At 43.0% G+C, this 23,235-nt stretch overlaps 2 protein-coding genes across 4 annotated transcripts in view; one reads left to right on the top strand and one right to left on the bottom strand.

Moving 5' to 3' along the window:
- Positions 1 to 781, top strand: part of Atp6v1c2 (ATPase H+ transporting V1 subunit C2) — a 45,546-nt gene extending 44,765 nt beyond the window's left edge. For all 3 annotated transcript variants that reach the window (XM_008850112.3, XM_017802481.2, XM_017802482.2), the window contains one exon: positions 68 to 781. In XM_008850112.3, coding sequence (XP_008848334.1) covers positions 68 to 157 — 90 coding nt within the window. In that variant the 3' untranslated portion in view covers positions 158 to 781. The remainder of the gene's footprint in view (positions 1 to 67) is intronic.
- On the bottom strand, positions 438 to 21,674 carry Pdia6 (protein disulfide isomerase family A member 6). The gene is made up of 13 exons (XM_008850114.3): positions 21,554 to 21,674; positions 17,341 to 17,482; positions 14,486 to 14,543; positions 13,938 to 14,064; positions 9,440 to 9,546; positions 7,704 to 7,834; positions 7,010 to 7,124; positions 5,861 to 6,001; positions 4,676 to 4,760; positions 4,495 to 4,567; positions 3,999 to 4,157; positions 1,710 to 1,806; positions 438 to 1,105 (listed from the first exon to the last, which is right to left on the bottom strand). Exons 1-13 carry the CDS (start codon positions 21,570 to 21,572, stop codon positions 1,037 to 1,039), a joined length of 1,323 nt encoding a protein of 440 aa, XP_008848336.1. The 5' UTR covers positions 21,573 to 21,674; the 3' UTR covers positions 438 to 1,036.
- Between the last annotated feature and the right edge of the window lie 1,561 nt (positions 21,675 to 23,235).

The raw sequence follows: 23,235 nt of genomic DNA, 5'->3' as shown, positions 1-23,235 counted from the left end.
ACCTGGAAAGCATCCTTAAGTAGGAAGGTGAGGCAGGAACTCATCTTTGCACTGCCTTCTTTTGTAGGCGTCTGTGGAGATCCCTGGACTGCAGCTCAGTAACCAGGACTATTTCCCCTATGTCTACTTCCACATTGACCTCAGTCTTCTTGACTAGGAGCCTAGCCAGCCTACGTTCCCTACAGCCTCAGATCTTCTTGCTTTAAGCCAGAGAATAAGTCCTACAGGATTCTGATTTCAGAGAAAATGCTCACAGACGTTACTTAAGAGTGTATTTATTTTTTTAAGTTACAATAAAATGCTCAGTCCTTTAAAGTGTCTTTTCTTGTGTTCTAATGTAACTCCCAACTCCTTTTCCTGAGCGTTTTACATAAATGTGAAAGGCCTGTAACCCACTGCTGTCTTCATGAGGGTTTTTATGGGAGATTAGAGGGAACAGAGAACACCTGAACCTAATAATTAACCACTGTGATACCTGAAGACAAACGGGTATGAAATGCAGTTCTTACTTGATAACCAGTTTTCTACATGGAATCGAATTCTAGTCAGAGGTCTTGCTTTTTCCATTTTAAAACCATTTACAGGGAGATGTGAGGGCCATCAGTTCACAGTAATTTCTGGCTAAACATCAGACTCTGAGCTTATGATGTGACACTATTTATCAGCATTGTCCAAAATATTTTATTCTTTAATGGAAAAAGCCATTAATATTCAAATGAAGGAATCAAATTTTAAAAACCCTATATATAAGAAACAGCCTCCAAGAACATTTAAGCAGCAGTCAGAGAGGGAAAAATGTTTCAACAGCCCAGTTCTCTTCAAAATATGTGACAGAATACAATCCAATTCACTGGCTACAACAATTCATAGAATTTTTCAGTGTTTTCTTGAGACGCAGAACTTCACTGTTGCAGTGTTTTCAAATGACCACTCAAGTGCTACTTGGCTAAAAAAAAGGCCACTGGTAGACTCAGTTAATTGCTGGAAAACTCTGCTTGCTCCCAAGAAAAGAAATTTGAAGGCTGGGCTGTGAGCCTCACAACTCGTCCTTCTCCAAGTCATCCAGCTCCACATCACTGAGGTCAATGTCGTCCTCTACAGGAAGCTGGGAGACAGAAAGCTATGATTAGAGCCACAGGTGGGGAGATACCGGGAAAGGTCAAGGGTTTCAATGGAGAAGCAAGCTGAATTCCAGGATTCCAGAGTATACCCTGGCTCTTGCACCAATTATAACACTGATGGATACCCGATAACTTGGACAAAATGATGGGGTCAAAGTAGGGACAGGGCAGGGCCTCACTAAGGTAGCCCAGGCTGGCCTCCCAATCCTTCTGCCTCAAGAGTCCCATACTGCTCACAGCAGGCATGCACCTCACCTAGCCTTTTTGGCTTGACTTTTTGAAATAAAGTTTCATTCTGTAGTACAGGTGGGTCCCAAACTCATGGCAATCCTCCTGCATCAGCCTCTTGAGTGGTGTTGAATTACAGGCGTGAAGTGCCAGGCCCAGTTCACCTCATCTTTAAATTGTGATTTTAAGGGAACATTCTCTAAAACTGAAAGCCAGCCAGTGTGGTGGCCTATGCCTGTTTTCCCAGCACTTGAGGTACAGGGCAAGAAAGGAGCACAAGGCCGGGGGTTTGATGGTGGATTCATTTTCAGGCAGAGATGCACAAGCTTGAGAAAGAAGCCTGCCTTGGTTAGCACTTACCTCACCATCCCTGCCGTCCCAGGGCTCTCTGGCAATGATGGGAGGAAAGGTCCCGCCTCCTACAGGTGCTGTGGAGCCACGCCCAAAGGACAGTTCCCTTGGGGAAAAATGCCAAGCACATACATTTAGCTGTATTTCCCATGAAGGAAAGAAGGCATACTCTGCCTACTACGTAGATATGGAGGTGTGAAGGCCTTCTTGCCCCCTTTTCTTTTTTTTGTCTTTTTGAGACAGGGTCTCCCCAGCTGTCCTGGAACTCACTACGTAGACCAGGCTGGCCTTGAACTCAGAGATCCGCCTGCCTCTGCCTCCTTAGTTCTGGGATTAAAAGTGTGTGCCACCACGCCCAGCCACACCCCTTTTTTCAAACACAAGTAATGCCATACCCAGGAGGACACTCCTCAAGCCACTGAATCAGGTAAAGCATGGCACCACTACTTTTTAAAAATTTTTATGTGTATATCCTGCCTGCTACATATATGTGGTAAGTGCATCCCTGTCGTGAAAAGCCCATGGAGGCCAGAAGAGGGCATCAGATCTGTTAGAACTGGAGTTACAGATGGCTGTAGCTTCCATGTGGGTGCTAAGACTGAATCTGGGTCCCCTGGAAGAGCAGGCAGTGCTCTTAACCACTGAGTCATCTCTTCAGCCCCACCTACTAAGATTTTTTTTTTTAAAACAGCAAAGTGTTTTAAAATATAAAGTACATAAAATTACCAAAGCTGATTTAAAATAAGGGCTGCCTATGAATCTTGCTAAGATCACAAATGTGGAAAGCATATCAGGAGTGAGGTGAGTGGTCTCAACTAACACAGACTGGTACCGGGAGAGAGCTGGCATACATATCTGCTTAGCAGTAAGGCACAATCATTTGTACTTAAATTCAGAAATACCTCAGTAACTTTATTACCAATTAAAACAATATGACTGAGAGGCTATTTGAATTATCATTTAATCTTCTAATGGTACTGTGACTACCACACAGCTCAGGCTGGTCTTTCACTTGATATGTAGCTGAGGATGACTTTATATTTCTGATTCCTCTGCCTCTACACTACATCCAAAGTTCTGGGATTAGAGGTGTGCACCACCATGCCTGGCTCTGACTATGTTTTTATATTGTAGCCCAGGTAGCCTTGAACTTCTTACTGGCTCTATCTCCTGCATGTTGGAACTACAGGCATGCACCACCATGCCAGGCTAAAAACTGTCTTTTACCCTAGTTTTTGCCTTTGTCCATATTTAATTTTTTTTCTGTCAGATAATTAAAAAAAAAATTCCATGCTTTACTGATTCTTACTTGCATTTAGCCCATCCCCTTTGCATAAACCATTTCTAAATTAAGGACTTAGAGGAAACATTCCCTCATTATTATTAAATCGACATGGTCTTAAAAACAACAGCTCCATGTAGACATTTACTTTTGTCCCAGGCACTTTACCTGGTTACTTCTCCCAATCTTCCAAGCGCTCTGCAGTGACTACTATAAGTAACCCACAGAAAAACAAGGGCAGGGGGCTGTAGGAAAGCTAGGACAGGTGCCCAAAGTCACAGCCCTGGGAAGGAAAGGAGCCTAGCTGTCAAATTCTCAGCTGCCCTTGGCCCTCCTCCTGGTCCCAGGCACTACTCAAAGCACAGTTTATGTGCCACAGTATCATCTCCTACCCTCTTTTGTTATCCAGCAGGAAGTCTGGCATCAGAAGTGGTGCAAACTTTGAAATCTATTTTTCACAAGGCGGTTGAGAAATGAGTACAGAAGAAAGTATGAACTGGGAAGCCAAATCTCTTTAGGTCAGTGTGTCTTATTTGCCCAACAAAGGATCAAGTGAGTTTTAGGATAAGGCGCATAGCAGCACAGGAGGTTTTGAGTTTAAGAACATACCATACTGTTTGCACATCACAGGAGGATCTCAAGTAAGTACACCTGTTTTCAAATAATTACATTCCAAAGGCAAGGGCTTTGACCTGAGGCCAGGAGTACACAACATGGGTGTGAATGAGTGAGACCCAGCTGCCTCTAGTATGAGACCTTGTGAGGACTAGAATAAACTCAAGGCAGGTGTACAACAGCAAGCAAGGCAGGAGAGGACGGCATATGACACTACCACGAGAAAGGCTTAAAAGCTCTACTTGGGACACCGAATTCTCTCTCTCATGTTTTAAATGCAAAATAATTCTACATAATAAGACATATATAGGTATAATAGGTATAATCGACATATATACCTATATAAACAGCAAACCCACAACAAAGCCAAACAACAATAAACAACCAAGAAAACAAAGTACCTGAGAAATTCATTAATGCCTTGCTCACTGAAGGACCCTTTGAGAAGAGCAAACTTCATCTTGCGTGCATTGATGGCTGCCATGGCAGGGTACCCAAATCCCCCAATCCCAAGTGCATTCTCGAGTTCATACTGGGCTCCAGCTTCTGCCCACAGCCACCTAGAAAAGCAGACTAGTTTTAGGGTAAAGATGTCTTTTGAATTTCAAAATCTAATCCAGGTTTTAATGTCCAGAATGGATTGTTCTACAGTAAGACAGGTTCTCAGATTCCAAAAGGCTGTTCACTAAATCACATCCATTTTCCTTGTGTTTTTTCTTGAAATCCCACGAGTATTACTTAGAGTATCATGTCCATTCTTTGCGTTCAACGTTGGTAAGCAAAAAGCCAATAATATAGCACACAACAAGCAACACAGGAACACATCCTACAGAAAACATCCAGGAAGCCTGATACTCTCCTGCTCACAGAACTGAGACCATGAACTTGATAACTCACCCCCACATTTTCTTTTTGTATTTGTCTGCCAATTTCAGAAGAACTTCCAAATAAGAATTTCTGCCTGCAGCTCCTAGTTTAATCAGATAAAATATATTAAAGGTGAAATAAGATCGATCCACTTAGGAAGTGCTTTAAACAGGTGGCAGCAACAGTAATGGGAAGTGGTCTCAGGGCTCACCAGTGTCCAGGATGTGGGGAAGCACGGCCACCACACAGAGCTGGTGCTCCTCACAGGTCTTCTTGGTGATGTCTTCATTGATTATCTGTGGGCACAGAGGACAAAGGGCAGCTGAAGGCTGCAAAGCCCAGTACCCAAGGCAGACTTACATACAACGACGGTGTTGGCAGCTCCATAAAACTCCTTCCAAGTGACATTTCCTAGTGCAGACATGCTGTCAACAATCCTTTAAAATAGACTTCCATCATTCACTCCTAAGCCTCCTACTCTACAGTTTCTGAAATCACAATGCTTGGGCACAGTCTGGTCCTGCCACTTCTGGTTTAAACAGATAATTGTACTTATGTGTATGATGCATTTATATAGCTTGAGGTGCTTGGCATTTTTTTCCTCAATTCTAAACCAAGATAAAGTTGTTTTCCTCAGCACTGATGTTGAGAACTACCAGAGACATCTGTATAGAGTACAAAGTAATACCTCTGCTATGCCCAGCCATGGAGCATATTATTGACTATTATGGGAATGACAGCCCAAGTGACTAAATCTACTCTATTTTAGCAAGAGCAGCCAATGCTCTTAACCACTGAGCCATCTCTCCAGCCCCTAAATCTCTATTTTTAAGAAGCTTAGGTAAGCTTTGCTCACAGTGAAATTATTTTAATGCTAAAAAATTATGAAAAGTATGGGGCTAGAGAGATGGCTCAGCAATTAAGGGCAGTACTGGCAGAGGACCCAGGTTTGAGTCCCAGCACCCACATGGGGCTAACAACTGTCCATAACTCCAGTTCCCGGGGATCTGATGCCCTCTTGTGACTTCTGTGGGCCTTGCACGACACAGCTGCACTTACACTCATGTAGGCAATACACTCATACATATAAAAATTTTAAAAAGCTTATGAAAAGTAATTTATCATATTTTTTTCCCATTTCAAAGTATAAAACCACTTCAGTAGTCTATAAAAGAAGTCAAGCACTGTGGTACATGCCTATAATCCCAGCACTCATGAAACTGAAGCAGAATTATTATGAATTCAAGGCTAGCCTGGGCCACATAGTGAGACCCTGTCTATAAAACAAACACACAAAAAAGGAAAGATCTTAAATTTGAACAAAGGGTTTCATTCCTTCATTACCAGACTAGAAAAAGTGTTCCTTACTACCAAGGTTTGAAGTGAAGTGGTTTACCTCAAGCAGCTCTGGAGGTGGGGCATTATCAGAAAACAAATCAAGAGCCCGTGATACTATGTCAGATCTTGTCCGTCCACCATCATAATCCACAGGAGACTCGCCTTTTTGAAATATCTTGATTGTAGGAAATCCTCTAATCTATTAAAAACAACAACAAAAGCACATTAGAGTAAAATAAAACTTTAATTAGAAAAATAATCACAATCTTTAGGGGTTCTAAAACCATTTCACTATCGTAAAAGTACGCTCCAATGAGTGTACTGGTACACACTTGTAATTCAGTTATTTGGGATGTTCAAGTAAGGCCACAAGTTGGAGGCCACTCTGGGCAACTTAGTGAGACCCTGTTTTTCTATATTTTATTATTTTTTATTTTGTGTTTGAGTGGACTGCCTGCATGCATGTAAGTGCACCCATGTTGTGCAATGCCTGTAGAGGTCAGATGAGGGTGTCGGATCCCCTGGAACTGTGTGAGACCCTGTCTTAAAAATAATTAGCCAGGCATGGTAGTGCATGCCTTTAATTCCAGTACTTGGGAGGCAGAGGCAGGAGATCTCTTGAGTTCGAGGCCAGCCTGGTCTACAATATTGAGTTCCAGGCCAGCTGGGGCTACAGGGAGACCCTATCTCTAAAAGACAATAATAAATAAAAAAATAAATAAATAAATAAATAAATAAATAAATAAATAAAATAATTAAGTGCTAGGGATGAAGCTCAGTGGCAGAAGTCTTGCTCAGCACATGCCAGGTCATGGCTTCAATCCTCAGCACTGCAAAAAGAAAAGTTCCCCATGCTGCATCAATGCCAGAGATTTATAAATCAGAGTTCAGTCAAATCTTTTTCAAGCCCTGGGAATTTAATTACTACAATGCATGTACTCTAATTAAAAGGACCAACTTTCAAAAGCCATGGGAATAAATATGTAAGACCCAGAGCAAGCCAAAGCCTTCAGTAAATGTACAGATATGGCATGATGCTGAACAAGCCCAACAGTTCTGAGCTGCAGGCTTGATATAAAAGGACTTCATCTCTTTCAAAATGGTTAAACACCTTCCCCTTTCCCTCACAGGGAGGCCAGGAGTACAGGCCAAGTAACTTGAAAATTTCAAGTATTTCTCAGAGTGAATGAACCTTAAACAGACTCACCCCATATCGGCTGGCTAGAACCTGATTCACAGTGGCATCCACGGCTGCCAGTTTCACTTTTCCCTTTGTTTGTTCTTTTACCTCTGTGGCTGCAGCAGCCCACTCTGGCTCCAAGCTATAGAAACATATTTAAACAGTACAGTAAACTCATAGTACAAGTACTTGAACTAAGCTGTCCATTTTTGCCTGTTCTATGTCATACCTCACAAACACCTTGTGTAGCTTCGCCAAAGGAATGAGGCTAGACTTTGCATTACCTCTCAAGTCCTCCATCACTGCCCTAATCTGGACATTAGCCAGTCCCCTGTTAGTGTCTGAAAATATGACAGAGAAACTCTTGATAGTAATGTTATAATGCTGAATATTCACTTAAGGGTCAGGTCAAAGTTTTTCTGGAGAGTTCCAAGGTTATTTACTGTCTAGATCAGTTCTTTCATGAGCTGGATGAATGTACTATTTTAAAAGTTGATTAATTGGCAGAAAGCACTTTCTTGACCGGCGTGGTGGTGCATGCCTTTAATCCCAGCACTAGAGAGGCAGAGGCAGGTGGATCCACTGTGAGTTTGAGGCCAGCCTGGTATACAGAGCGAGTTCCAGGCACCTGGGGCTACAGGGAGACCCTGTCTCAAAAAGACCAAAAAAAGAAAAAAGAAAAAAAAAAAACAACAAAAAAACAAAAAAAGAAAGCACTTACTTTTTACAGTGTCCACACCATGGAGCATAAAACTCAACCATCCAAACATCTTCACTGTCAAGGACATGCTTATCAAAGCTGTCATCAGTCAGCTCTACCACATCCTTCTTACTTGAACTATCACTTCTCCCCTGTCATGTACAACAGTAAATGTTATACTACTCCACCAAAAGGGAACATTACTCCTACCGTAAATATATATACAAAAACAATGGTTTTATAAGGTCATGCAGTCTTTGATTTGTTCTTTAGTGAGTTAGTGAAAATCATCACTCAGATTGGAAGCATTCATTCTCTAGTATGATTTTTGCTTAATAAGCAGCCTTCCAATTACTACTCCATTTAGTGTAACATCTAATCTGTTCCCGAATTCTTTCACCTGCTGTTTCTATTAAGCACTCAATGTACTATCATTAGCACACTGTTCTAATTCAAACTCAGGCATAGCTGCTGCATCACCCCACAGTGTTATACAAGTAACTAAAACTGTTTCTGCATTTTCAAAAATTCCCTATCATTCAAGATAGCTAAAACTGGTATTTCATTTCCTCCCTTTCTGTCTCTCTCTCCTTCCTCCATGTTGGAGCTGGAACCCAAGCTTTGCACACGCTAGGCAAGTACTCTCCCATGAAGCTATACCCCCATCCCTCTTCCTTTTTTCAAAAAACTTTCCCTAGCACCAAACCCAAGGTGCAGTAAGCACCGTTATGGTGTTTTCTGTTGCGAGGCTAAACACCATGGCAGGGCTGAGGCAATGGTGCTCATCAAATGTCTAGTTCAAAAATGAAAGCTCTGGGTAACTCTAAAACTACATAAAGCTGGTCTCTTAAAAGGGTAGAGAGCCAGGCTGGGCATGGTGAATGTGAGTTCAAGGCCAGCCTGGTAAACATAGTGAGTTCCAGGCCAGCTGAGGCTATAGGGAGACCCTGTCTCAAAAAGACCAAAAAAGAGTAAAGAGCCATTTTATAAATATCTTCAATGCTTTTTTTACAGGAATGTATGGGTAACATAAACTTCACATTTATACATGCATTCACACATATAAATATTATACAAGAGCATGTAAAACACTCATTTCTGAGCAGAAACTTCTCACTTCCTCTTCTTTCCTATTCATGCCTATAGAATATTCCATGGATTTCAGGCTGAGTGCTACAGATATAGGCCAAGAGCTCATGAAAATTTCATCACTGAATGAAGTCAATCTGGAAGGGAACAGCAGGTCCATGAAGGGTGAAGGTCATGAGCTCCCAGACTCTGTTATCCTTGGCCTGGAACAACTTCTCCCTCTGTAGTCCCGATTATTCATTCTAGCCCAGGGTCCTAGATACCTACTGGTAGCCTTATTCTTAGACTATACCTCTGGCAAGATGTTCTGGGACTGACTAGCTATTGCCATGTTAACTCTAAGGCAGACAATGAACAGGCTGCGTAGCCAATTCTCTCTGGGATCAGTTAAGCCAGTTAACTTTAATAGAAAGTTCACTAACCTTTGCATTATCAGGGGAAACTGGGCAGGGTGGTATATGCTTATAATTCCAAAACTTGGTAGACAGGTCAGGAGTTTGAGTTTGAGGTCATCCTTGGTTACAAAGAGAATTCAAAGCTATCTTAGACTATACTGAGACCTTGCCTCAAAAAACAAAACAAAACCCAAAAGAGGGGGTGGGGGGATCTCTTCTAGAAAAGTCTACATTCAGGCTAAAACACCAAGGTAAGCTAAAAATTGGCCTTACTTGCTTCCCAGAACTATATCCACCACTCTTCCCTCCGAGGCGATCTTTAACAAGCTGTCGAAGAGCACTCAGGGCAGCATCTACAATGGCTTCACCAGTTCTGCCACCTACAGGACAGCAAAGGACAGTTAGGTGAAGGCAGGCGATCTCACGCTGGACTGCACAAGTGCCTCTTTGACAGCATCTGAAGACTCATACCTTGACACATCCACCAGCTTCAACTGATGGTAAACAGATCTATATGTATACTTAGGACAGCACTTTCTCCCTAAATGTACTTTGCCCTAGCCTTTATACTTGAAGTGCCAACTTCTTCAGGTAATTAACACTCTGTTCACTATCTGGAAATTCCATCTTCTCTTTTTAAAATTTTGTATTTTATTTTCATTTTATGTGTATGAGTGTATTGCTTGCACATGTGTAAGTGTACCCGTGTCATGCAATGCCTGCAGAGGTCAGAAGAGGGCATTGGATCTCCTTGAACTGCTGGAGTTATGGATGATTGTTAGTCATCATGCAGATGCTGGGAATCACTCCCCAGGTCTTCTGCAAGAGCAGTCAGTGGTCTTAACCTTTGAGCCACCTCTTCAGCCCAGAAATTCCATCTTCTAATGAGAAAATTTCACATTTACTCAATGTATAACATACATTGTATCTAGTTAGGAACACAGAAAAAATTCCCAAATATACGGGGGAAAACTTCTAAGAGTAGATAGAAATATGTGAAAAAGGTAGGACATGATGTCTCTGGAACAAATCAAGACGTCCTCTTTCTGTTTTGCTTAAAATCAAGTTCACTTGTTGAGACTGGAGAGCTGCCTTTGTGGTTAAGAGCACTGGCTGCTCTTGCAGAGGACTTGGGTTCAGTTCCCAGCACCCACACAGCAGCTAACAACAGCCTGTAACTCCAGTTCCAGGAGATTCAACACGCTTTTCTGATGTTCTCAGGCATTGCATGCACGAGCATATGTGATGGCTAATCCTGGGTGTCAACTTGATTGGATCTGGGATTAACTGAAATGAAAGAGATCTTCTTGATTGGATCATGTGAAGCTGGAAGACACACCCTAAATGTGGGTGTTACCTTCTGATGGCAGCCCATATAAAAGGCCAAGGCAGAGGAGAATGCTGGGCTTCTTGCTGCTTGCCTTCTCTCTCGCTGGTGAGTTTGTCTTGCTGCTGTAGACTGAAGAGATCTTTTGGAATTTGTCAGACCTTCAGTGCCAGATTGGGACTACTGAGACATCCAGCCTCGTGGACTGAGCGACTATGAATTCTCAGCCTCTCCAGCGTGGTGCAGCCATTGTTGGACTACTCGGACTCTATCCTGTGAGCTAAGCTGATAAATCTCTATACATATATATTCATTTTACCAGTTGTTTCTTTGGAGAACCCTAATACAGCATACATACAAACTTATAGGTAAAACATACATTCAGGGGCTGAAGAGATGGCTCAGCAGTTAAGAGCACTGACTGCTCTTGCAGAGGACTGGGGTTCAACTCCCAGCACCCACATGGCAGTTAACCATCTGTTAACTCCAGTTCCAGGGGATCTGACACCACCTCCTGACCTCCATGGGCCTTGCATGACATGGGTGCACTTACACCCATGTAGGCAATACACTCAACTATTCATATAATAAAAATAGCTTTATAAACGATGAACTTAATCTTCAGTAGCAAACATGCATTAAAACTCAATGAGACACCCAGGGCTGCATTAAACCATCTCAAAAACCAACAAAAACCTCAAAGAGACAAGATGACAACAGCAGTGCAAGTATACCCAGAATTTCAGACTTAAAACCCTGGGCTATTAACTGGCCATTTGTCTTGATGCAAAAAGGTGGGAGATACCAGTTACTTTTTTTTTTTTTTTTTTTGAGACAGGGTCTCCTTGTGGCCCCAGCTGGTCTGGAACTCACTGTGTTGACCAGGCTGGTCTCCGCCTCACAGAGATTCACCGGCCTCTGCCTCCCAAGTGCTGGGATTAAAGGCATTCACCTTCACATCTGGCAACAGTTACTAACTTTTACTACTATATATTGTAACTGTTCTATTTCATTATTAGTTACTGTTGTTAATCTCTTACTACATCTAATTTATAAACTAAAGTGCGTATGTATAGGAAAAAGCCTATACAGAGTTTGGTATGATCAGATGTTTCAGGGATCTAACCAGGGGTCTTTGACTAGCTGTATGGAACACTCAGAATATGCTTTGGAAACAGAAGAGCCAGACTCAACATGAAAGCAGTCTTCCACTCTACATCAGACAGGTCTACATCTGAGTCAATGCCCTTTACCATTCACTATATGAGATACAGCAAATCAGAACTATGCTAGGTAAAGAGAGGATTTTCCCACTGTAAACTAGTGGTTGACATACTCTGTCTGGATTGTGGCCACATCGTTCTCTGAAGCCACTCAGCTCAGCTGTTCTGGTGCAAAAGCAGCCCTGACAATTCATAAAGGAACAGGTGTGGCTGTGTCCCTGACACCTTACTTGGCGGGGTGAGATACTCAGTAGGTGCATGCTACCAAACTTGACAGCCTGAGCTCAATTTCTGAGACCCACATGGTAGAAGGTGAGAACTCACTCTTACAAGTAGTCAGTCCTCTGACCATCATATGCACGCTGGCATGAGTACAACCCCAAATAAATGCGGTAACAAAACCTTATTTATAAAACAGCAGCAGCAGAATGCTGTAAGAATTCTATTTTTGTCAAAGAGCAAAACCATAACAAATGACCATTCCTGCTGGGTGTGGTGGCACATGCCTTTAGTCCCATCACTTGGTAGGCAGAGGCAGGTGGATCTTTGTGAGTTCGAGGCCAGCCTGGTCTACATAGCGAGTTCCAGGCCAGCTGGGTCTATAGGGAAACCCTGTCTCAAAACAAAACAAAGCAAAAAACAAATTACCATTCCAAAGCAAAAGGGCAGATGTTACTCAGAAAAAATGAAACTCATTTACCCACTGAGTATTTCACCCTCCCTAAGCCCTAAGTAAGGTGTCTTGAGACATATCCACGCCTGTTCCTTCATGAATTGTCAGGGCTGCTTCTGCACCAGACCAGCCAAGCTGAGTGGCTACTGAAGCATCTAGAAGAAATGGTGTTATCTTACAGCTTTATCTACAAGGATTCTGACCTCTCCAGCATAAAGACTTACCAGGTAGACTGGTATCTATTATCAGTATTTGTCTCCTGTGCTTTGCAGGTACCATTTTAATGAAATGTCTGGCAGCGTAAAACAGGGCTTTCACATCCCCATTTTACAGAAAGAAGCAAGCCCAGAGCAATTCAGTCTGGTTTAGACTGGAGGCCTGAGTATGGAGAGGCCAACAAGAGGCTGCGCAGTAACTGCCTTCCCAATTCATACTACAGATTCTAAAGTCCCAGGCCTTTCTGGTTCTGTCAGGGGGAACCCCGTGGGCAGGTGTCATGACAACTCTGTGATACTGATTCTACTACTTAGCCCAAAGGCACTTCTGCTCACACAAAGCAAAATTCAGTTACTTCATTTTCTATTTAGCAAAACCTTTAAATATTTTAATCAAGCCAGGTATGGTGGTACATGCCTTTGATCCCAGCACTTGGGAGGCAGAGGCAGGAAGATCTGAGTTTGAGGCCAGCCTGGTCTACATAGTGAGTTCCAGATCAACTGGGACTACAGGGAGACCCTGTCTTAAAAAGACCCCCCCCCAAAAGCCACATTGTAAACTTTAAATACACTATGTCCAACACCTTCACTAGGAACACAATCTATCCTAACCCATCATTTCTGATTATTTAAAACAAAATGGTCTCTCGAGGATACTCTGTGTGTGTGTGTGTGTGTTGCTGAGGATCTAACTCAAGACCCTGGGTGGTTATGCTGAATAGCACATGCTCTCTCCCAGCCACGTCCTCCTCTATGATGTTTTAAGCATAAAACTGTTCTGAAGAAGAGCAGTGTGACTAAAATGACATTTGTTCTTAGGAATCCAGGGCCAGAGTACTCTCTAACTACCTCAGTGACTCTTCTAAAAGACATTTACAATTCACTTGTCTCCAGAACAGGGAGACTTTGGAGTTCTCAATAGTTTATAAAACTAAGTAGTAATTTTCATATTCAAATGCCGTATGCTTATAAGGCGTTAAGATTCATGGGCAAAATTCTACAAAGTTAATAGCAACTTTGAGTTTAAAATTGAGTTTCAAATCACAGGGAATCCCCAACTTCCTACATTGTTCTACTAGACCCTAATCTTATAATAAAGAAAACACAGATCTGTATTAAATATTAAGTCACTATAATGAGAAAGACACAGATAAAGAGGTATGGGTGCATACTACATTAAAGATGATTCAAAAACCACCTTTAACCTACAAGCAAATACTCGGAACTTGTGGCAGAGTAATAATCACTTTATGCCATTTATAGACAGGGAACTTAGTCTAGCAAGGTTAACATGCTTGTAGCAGCCAGGCTAACAAGTTAGAAGAGTCCTTACCCTGGTAATCCTCTGGCTTGTTTTTGTTAGCTCCAAAAATCTTGATAGTAGGAAATCCCTGGACACCATACTGACCTCCCAGGGACTGATGTTTATCTGCATCAACTGCACCGACTTTGACAACATCCTGTAGAAATATAGAATTACCTGCTTTTCCTTCAATTAAAGCATTTTTGGATTCATGTACACAAGTTTAAAAGCATAGTGCAGTTTACAAATAGAGCCACTGAGGGTTGTGGCCTTGGAAACCAGAAGAGAATTTTAAGCTGTACCAGGGATAAGGCACATGTCCAACCAGAGAGGGGCCTCTGAGGCCCCCAGAATCAGAATGGCCAAGATAATTATTTCATTTAGCTAGGAAAGAGACTGAATAGAGCCAGATGACATGAAAAGTAAAATCAGTATTATGTCCTTTCTCTCTACATCTCTTTTGGTAACATTACCAGCATTCCGAACCGTGATGTACAAATCACCTTCCTAGTGTACACTAGAACCCATCCTCCCATGTAAAGATACATGGGCAAATGAGGACATCTTGGGAGACTTACTTTTAATGCAGTTGCTGCTTTTTTCCATTCTGGTGTTAACCTTTGGCAATGACCACACCTTTTGGAAGAGAAAAGACAAATAAGGTGACAAGTGGGCTGGAGAGATGGCTCAGTGGTTAAAAAGCACTGACTGCTCTTGCAGAGGACTCGGGGTTGATTCCGAGCACCCACATTGCAGCTATGAACTATCCTTAACTCCAGTTCTAGGGGAGTCCAAAGCCCTCTTCTGACCTCCGTGGCATGACATGACACAGGTGCACTCACATACATGCAGGCAATACACCCATACACATAAAATAAAAATAGTAAATAAAAATATTGAAAAAGTGACAAATCCTTTGATCCTTAATTCATAAAGTCACTGGTCTACTGAGTAAAGTACTCTGGGGTTGGGAGATTGCAAGGAGGGCAAACACCCAAGGAAGATCAATGACTAAAGGATATTACTTATGACAATAAATCATAACTATTAAATAAACTCCATCACTCAATTCTATTTGGAAGAGGCCTGTTAAAACTTAGGCCCAGTGAGCCTTAATGTCTGGAGCTATGAGATGAGACAAAATACAGATCTTGTGAAACCAGTTTCTAGAGAAGGAATCTGTATTTCAGTAAGTTCTATGACTTATCAAATCTAATGAAGTTAGATGTTCCCTGATCTACACAATCTTTTCATTTTATAGATGAAGCTCTCGCCTAGAATGTCCTGTGTTTAGAAAATACTGGTCACCCCAAGCCAGTTCTAGAGTGAAAAGCGTACATACAAACCCAAGTAAGCCTAATAGGTGGAAAAGCATAGGACACCAAAAGCTGGCAATGAATGTGTGAGTATATGATTGTATGGGCATATGTATGGGAGGGTAAGATACAAGAGCAGGAGAGGGGACAAGAACTCTGAGAGAAAACTACTGTCTTATAGGCACCAATATTGTAAAACAAAAGCCAAACAAAACTCATTGTGAGTCAGGTGTGTTAGTGCACACCTGTAATGCTAGCACTTGGATGACAGAAGCAGGAGAACCACAGGAAGTTCAAGGTCACCCTGGCCTACAAAGTGAGTTCTCGCTAGCTAAGACTACATAGTAATAACCAGTAAAAGAAAAAAGATTCCTTTCATCTGACCACCAAATTATGTAAATAAGCCTAGAAAACCAGCTGCAACCAGCAACTTAAAATTATTATTACTTTTTTTGTGAAAACCAATTTCATAAAACTGGTTTTAAATCTGTTTGGGTTCTATAGTATTTTATAAGAATTAAAATAAAAATCTGAGCACTCAGAACAACAACAACAAAATCCAAAGCCAGGGGCTGGAGAGATGGCTCAGCAGCTAAGAACATTGACTGTTCCTACAGAGGACATGGGTTTGGTTCCCAGCACTCACATGGTAGCTAACAACTATAACTCCAGCTCCAGGAGATCTGATACCCTATTCTGGACTCCACAGGCACTGCATGACACAGATGCACTTAAACACATTCAGGCAAATCACTCAAACAAAATAAACTTAAAAAAATCTGAAGCCAAGACAAATTCCTCTGTGAAATATAACACAGAAGTTTCAAAAAGACTATACAACAACCCGTTTCTATTAATCACTGAGGTTGTGGATAGCTCTACTGTTCATTCTCACTGCTGTATAGTGCCCGTTTTATGCAGACACCAACCAGTTTATCTACAGATCTGGTTACATACTTTTAAATCAGTACAAAGCTGAAGACAGGGCCTGCTACTATATTTTATAAATGATAAAACAGAGACTGAGAAATTACTTGACCCACTGCTGGGCCCTGCCTGAACCTATCATCTTTATGGAGTGAGCCGCTACCCATGTTATTTCCACCTAGATACTATATACTTTAATAACTATGTAATTAATATCTCTTAATTATAGGGGCCTGAATTCAGTCCCAACATTTTAAGTAAGGATCTCTTGGGGGCAATACCTTGAATTGGTGCTTTGATATATATGTTTTGTTGCTGAGGTGAGACACTTAAAACCCAGAAGTCAAGTTTTGCCATGCATGGTGGTATGTGCCTTTAATCCCAGCACTTGAGAAGCAGAGGCAAGTGGATCTCTGCATTTGAGGCCAGCCTGGGCTACACAAGACCCTGTCTCAAAAACGGCAGGCCAGAAGTCAAATTTTTACAAGGCCTAGGTTTCAGTTTATTTGAGAAAGACAAGACTCAAATTAGACTGTCAGAGAACACACACCTTCAATTTGACTGTCAGACAATATACAGATGGATCAAAATACCACATATATAAATTTCTCTATTTACTAACCTGTAATAGAAAAAATAAAATAAAGGGGTTGGAGAGATGGCTACACAGTTAAGAGCACTTGGCTGCTTTTGAAGAGGACCTGGGGTTAGTTCCCAGAACCCACAAGGTAGCTAACAACCATTAACTCCAGTTCCAGGCCCTCCTCTGGCCTCTGTGGGCATTACATACATGTGGTGTACCTATATACATTCAGGTAAAACACCCATACACAAAAATACATGTTTAAATAATAAATGTTTAAAAAGTACAACCGGGGCTGGAGAGATGGCTCAGCAGTTAAGAGCACTGACTGCTCTTACAGAGGACCCGGGTTCGATTCCCAGCACCCACATGGCAGCTACAAATCATCCTTAACTCCAGTTCCAGGGGACTCTGACATCCTCTTCTGACCTCCATGGCATTGCACGACACAGGTGCGCTCACATACATGGAGGCAATACACTCATACATAAATAAAAATACATAAAATAAATACATTAAAAAAAAATAAAATAAAAATACATAAAAAAAATACATAAAATAAAAATAATGAATTTTTAAAAAAGCACAACCATTTCATAATACTTACCATGGAGCATAAAATTCTACAAGCCACAAACTATTACTTTGAATAACTTCTCTGTTGAAATTTGATGGAGTTAATTCAATGACGTCATCACTAGAGGAATATAAACCATTGACCACCAGAAAGAAGGTACAGCTCACCAGACCTGGAATGACACACACACTAGTGATAGCGCTGCTCACAGTTCCAGTCTTCCTCTACCCAAGGCCATTACATAAAAGGGAGGACTGGCTGGGCCTGCCCCCTCATCCTTGGCCTTTGGTCCTCCCTGCTTCAATGCAGATCAAGAAGGCGACTGACAGTCCCCATTGAAAACGACTGCTTTTGGTGCTTCCAATTTCAAGTCACTTTCTCTTTTTTAATGTTTTATTTATTTTTACTTTTTTGAGACAGGGTCTCTCTAGCCCTTGAGGGCCTGGAACTCACTATGTAGACCAGGCTGGCCTCACTCAATCTCACAGAGATTTCCCCCTGCCTCTGCTGAGTGCTAGGATTAAAGGCATATACTACCAAGGCTTTCAAGTTACTTTCAAGTATATTAGATCATTTGATTTTCACAGCTAACTAGAATGTAGGAATCATGGAAGGCCCACCTATGGTCATGTAAATATAGTTAAGTGGCAGAACAGCTCTCTAACTCCTACTTCCAAGTTGATTCACTACGCCTTAGCATGAATAAACAGTTCAAGAACACTGCATTATTCAAGAACACTGCATTTGTTAGAATCTAAACTTTTTTTAAAGACATGAAAGTAGGGGAGATGGCTCAGTGGGTAAGACTTCTTCCTGTATGAGCATGAGACCAGTGTGACTCCCCAGTACCCACATAAAATGCTGGGCATGTCTATAACCCCAGAGCTGGTGGGCAGACACAGGCAGATCCCAGAAGCTCAATGGTCAATGGGCCTAGCTGAAATCTTTGGCTTCTGCATGTGCAAGCACAGGCACATGCATCCCCATCACACAGACATACAAAGACATGAATGTAGAAGGGAACAATCTAGGAAGAGGAATGGGACCAGAGGAGAGAGGACAAAGCAGGTAATGGGGGTTGGTGAATATGACCCAAATACCTTTGTACATGTATGAAAATGTTACAACATGTACAGTTAACATATGCTAATATACATCTTAAAAAAGAATATTGTATTTGAATTGTAGATATGGACAATATTGTAGGAACTTATGAAATAAAAGTATGGCCTTTACTAAGAGTGATATCACATAAACCAAGTAACATACTAAAGGGGAGATAACAGCAAGACTGAAGCTGCCTACTGGATTTAGTAACAAAGTTGTTTTTGAGCCACCTGGGCAGCTGTGATAGTGAAAATAACCAGCAGTCAGAGGGTAGTGGATTGAAGAGGAGGGCACAAGCCTAGAGAACACAGACAAACTCTTTAATCAAGTTTCATTATGAAGACCAGGAACAAGCAAGCAAATGTGGGGTGGAGGGAGGCTTCTCTGTAAAGAGAGAGAGGGAGATAAAATGAATATGGGAGAGGATAAAGACAGCAGAGATCTGAGCAAAATGCCAAGGGAAGACAGGAACCTAGAGTCAGCGGCGGGTGGCCTCATCTATTTCATAAGGTGGGAAAGGGAGCATTTAGAGGCCAGCCTAGCTAGTGGGGCCGTTCCCTAAACTGTTGCATCCAATGTGGAAGCCATCAGCCACCTGTGGATACCCTACACTGAGAGGTTCTCCAAGTATAAAAAGCACACTGAATTCCAAAGATGTGGTAGGAGAAAAATATAAATAAATCTTACCAATATTTTTCATAGTGATTGCACACCGAAATCACAATGATCTGAGTCAATACAGGTGAGTGCTGCTTACTGAAGGAATGCACCATGTAGACCAAGTCACTACTGTGACAACACTACCCTACTACCCAGTGTACCGACACAAACTAAAGGCTGACAGGATATCATTAGGAGATCTAATCTGATGGGAATGCCATCATAAATGTGGTCTTTAAGTGAAATTAATTAGAAGCAATGTTACCTGCTCAGCGTTGCCTTTTTATATATGGTCACCAGCAAACAAAATACATTACAAAGTTTGCATTGGATGGTACCGTGTACCGCTCAAAGGCATAGTGATGCTTGTCTCCAGAGTGCTGGGATTACAGGCATGTGCTACCATGTCCAGGAGTTCCACTACCTTAAAAGGTTTTTGTGTGTGAAACTGTTATAAATTCATACTTGCACAATACACTGAGTCTTGTGAAATTTTCAAAACTGGAAAAATAAAAAGTTATGGACATTTTATAGAGAACCAATTATGGATTATTACTTCCAATACAACATTGGAATCATGCTGCCAATCTACTACTGACTGAATTCTGATGGTTTTCAAGGTCTCACTGTTCACAGTCTGATACTGAAAACCCTTCCTCCTCTCCCCCAATAAATATGACTGCTCTGATATGGGAAATTGTTATAAGCAGGAAGGGAATCAGGAAGCCTCCAGAAACTTGAGTTTTTACTTTTTTGGGCTAGACAATAAAACTTTTATGACTGTGTGCTGGCATTGTTCTAAATACTTTACACATTTAACTCACTTAGCTATGCAACATTTTGCTCATTTTACAAACCAGAAAACCGGGACAAAGAAGAAAGTGCACAGGAGAATGAGAGAACAAGTTCTACAACTCAGATCTCTGGCCAAAGGTCTGGAGAAAGCATGGTCCTGGAGCATCAGTCAGTAGACTGAGGTGGAGAAGCAGGTGCTTCTGTTGCTCTTGGCAATGAGTCTTCTGCAGGTATTCAAAGGGCTGGATGATGCTGCTGCACCTCTGGAGGGTGCTTCTTTTCCATATCAAAGTCATGATGACTGGCACTCAATGTAACTTTGACCTGGGCTATTCATTTCCCTAGTCAGGGTGATGGGCTTTTCATCTTAAATTTTGCCTAGTTCTCTCAAGAGCTTCCCTCACTGATGGCTAGCCAACAGAAGTACCCTGTCAAAGGTTTGAGACCTAAACGCCTTAAAAGGAGAGATGATCTAACAGGGTTAGAAGGAAATCAGACACATCACCCCTTCAACTTTCTCCCCAAACAAAAACTTGAGATGACAAAGTAGGTTAATGCTGACTAATAAAGTTCTGCTTCTAAAATTCACATGGCCACTCTACACAGTGATTGGGAAACAAAATCGTAGGGTACACAATCCATGTGAACAGATGGCTTTGCCATCTGTAGCTTCCCATTCAATCTCCGTGGCAGTTAAGGCAGCTATAAATTCACACCAGCAACATCTCTGCCTCGCACCTGCTAGCAGCAGGATGCTCAAAAAGTCTGACTACGTGTATTAAAATAACGAGTTAATTGATAGAATCACTCTTTCCGAGCCACTCATGGGAAAAGTAGATAAAATCTTTTTGTCTCATCTGTTCTCTCTACAGTAACACTCCAAGTATTTATCTTACTTTCTTTAAACACGTACTAATGCATCAATCCTCTGAACTTCCCATGGAGGACTATTATCAATCCTAAAAGGTGAACATGGTTGAACTGGCACAAAGAGGTTAAGAAACGTGCTCTAGATCACATGTAGTAAATGGGGGTGGAGAGCAGGGACCCACCTCCCCAACTCCCGAACCAGGGTCAGTCAGCCAGACTAGGACGGTGGTCCAACTTCGCCCACTGGGTCGCTAAAGCTGACATATATACATCATTCCTGAGAGTCTAGGTCGTGACGCGATTTTTGGAAATTCAATGGCAAGCGCTCTTGTGCGGCAAGGCCGGCCTTCGGAAGGCACTGCCCCTGTGCCCGACCATCAATCCGTATTTCAGGACTCGGCTCTGTTACCTGGTTTTACAAGTTTAAGCTGTGAAAAAGAGGTGGTGCGGTTGCACCGGTCGGGGGTCGCAGGCACTCGGGAGCAGAGGCGCGGGACCAGGCTCCTCCCGCTTGGCCCCGGAGTCCCCGATCCCCCGCGTCCCGCCAGAAGCACGGCTCCGCCCCGCCTCCGAGACCGCGCTCAGTCTGCCCCCGCTCCGCAGCCGCCGCCCTGCCCGCTCCGAGCCGAGAAGCCCCCAGGCCAGTCCCCGCCGCCCCGCTCGCCCACCCCGCGGCCCATCCACTCCGAGGCCCAGGCTGCGTTTCAGAGTGGCGGGACCTGGTCCGCTCCCGGCCGCCCCAAGCTGCTTCAGGCCCCGGGCCCTCTAGGCCGCCCTCAGCTCCGGTCTCCCGCCGCAGGCCCGCGCCTACCGAGCCCCAGGCGAGCCATGCCGAGAGCCCGACGTCCGTCCGCCCCGCCGCCGCCTCAGCTCTACCGCGTCCACGTCCCGCCCTCGGCTTCTAGAGGGCCGCAAGCGCGGGGGCGGGCCGGAAGGGCTCGCCTTGCCGTGGCCGCTGCTCATTGGTCTCTGCGGGCTTCGCTTACACGCACGGCCAATGGGAGGCGTCCGGGTAGAGGTTACCGGTTTGGTTTATTTTCCACGGGGCGGGGGGCCAGTGACTGGGGTCCGGGCTTGGGGTGGGGTGGGAGGACGCCTAGTGTTTTCCCCGCTGGTCCCCTATTCTTTCCTGGGCCAACCAGGCAGAGCCCAGGGCTGAAGGCCTCGTTTTTCTCAGTTCTTTATTCTCTTTTTTTCTTTGCCTCTTCTGTGACCCCTTTGAGCTTCACCCTTTGGCCCCTTGCCTTGTTATCTCTTTGTCAGGTAGAATAACCCCAGGCCTTCCAAGTGTTTGAGATCTTCTTAAATGATACATTTATTCCTCTTGTGCCCGGACTAGTATTCAGTGAAAACTACTTTCTAAGTACAATCTGTATATAACATTATTCACACTTATTTTGTTAAATTACTTTCAAAGTTCTATGTTCAGGGCTGGTGGCTGTAAAGCTTTTCACACACATGACTTTGACACCTTCAGGTCTTAAACTGCAGGATTCATCACAGCCGTCCCTTCTTTGTCTTAGGAGTAGGAATGGTGACTAGTAATGTATTCATGTAGACAGACACTGTAAAATTTGCAAAAAGTGTTTTAAGCAACCTGGCATGGTGGTGCACAGGTCCTTAACTCTTAGCCCTTAGGAGATGGAGGCCAGCCTGGTCTACATATCAAGTTCCAGGCTTGCTGGGGCTACAGGGATACCCTGTCTCAAAAAAGAAAAAAAAAAAAAAAGTTTAACAATAATAGGGGACTGAAGAGATGGCTGAGTGGTTAAGAGCACTTGCTGTTCTTGAGATTACCTAGGTTTGATTCCCAGTACCCACTCAGTGGCTAACTGCCTGTAATTCCGGTTCCAGGGAATCCCATGCCCTCTTCTGGGCTCTTCAGGTACCAGGCATGTGTGTGGCAGGCAAGACACTCGTACACATCAGTTTTTTGTCTTTGAAAAAAAAAAAAAGGGGGGGTTCAGCTCAGTTGGTAGAGAGCTTGCCAAGCATGCTTGGAGACCCAAGTTGGATCCTGGGTTGGATCCCCAGCATTCAGAAACAGGTTATGCTGGTGCAGGCCTGTAATCCCAGCACTCAGGAGATGGAGGCAAGAGAATCAGGAGTTCAAGGCTAGGCTTGGCTATATAGTGAGTTTGAGGTCAGCCTGGGTTACATGAAATTCTAACTAAAGAATAAGGGGCCAGGGAGATGGCTCAGCTGTTTAGAGCACTGTTCTTGCAGAGGACCCAGTTTGGTTCCCAGCACCCGAGTGACAGCTAATAGCTGTAACTCCAGTTCCAGGGGATCCAGCACCCTCTTCTGACCTCCTTGGGCATTGCATGACTTGGTTGCACTTACATACATGCAGGCAATACATTCATATACATAAAAAATAAAAAAAAAATTTTTTAAAAGAATAATGAAAGCCGGGCATGGTGGTGCACACCTTTAATCCCAGCACTCAGGAGGCAGAGGCAGAGGCAGGCGGATCTCTGTGAGTTCAAGGCC

The sequence above is a fragment of the Nannospalax galili genome, unplaced genomic scaffold (genome assembly GCF_000622305.1).
Source record: "Nannospalax galili isolate Female #2095 unplaced genomic scaffold, S.galili_v1.0 scaffold100, whole genome shotgun sequence".
Lineage (NCBI taxonomy): Eukaryota > Metazoa > Chordata > Mammalia > Rodentia > Spalacidae > Nannospalax > Nannospalax galili.
This window is presented reverse-complemented; position numbering and strand designations above follow the sequence as displayed.

Bases quoted from the DNA above. Each gene is read 5' to 3' on its own strand.
- Pdia6 (XM_008850114.3), bottom strand. The intron at 14,065-14,485 runs GTAAGTCTCCCA...ATATTTCTACAG, and splicing joins AAGCAGCAACTGCATTAAAA to GATGTTGTCAAAGTCGGTGC. The intron at 1,807-3,998 runs GTACTTTGTTTT...TTTTTCCCCAAG, and splicing joins GGCATTAATGAATTTCTCAG to GGAACTGTCCTTTGGGCGTG.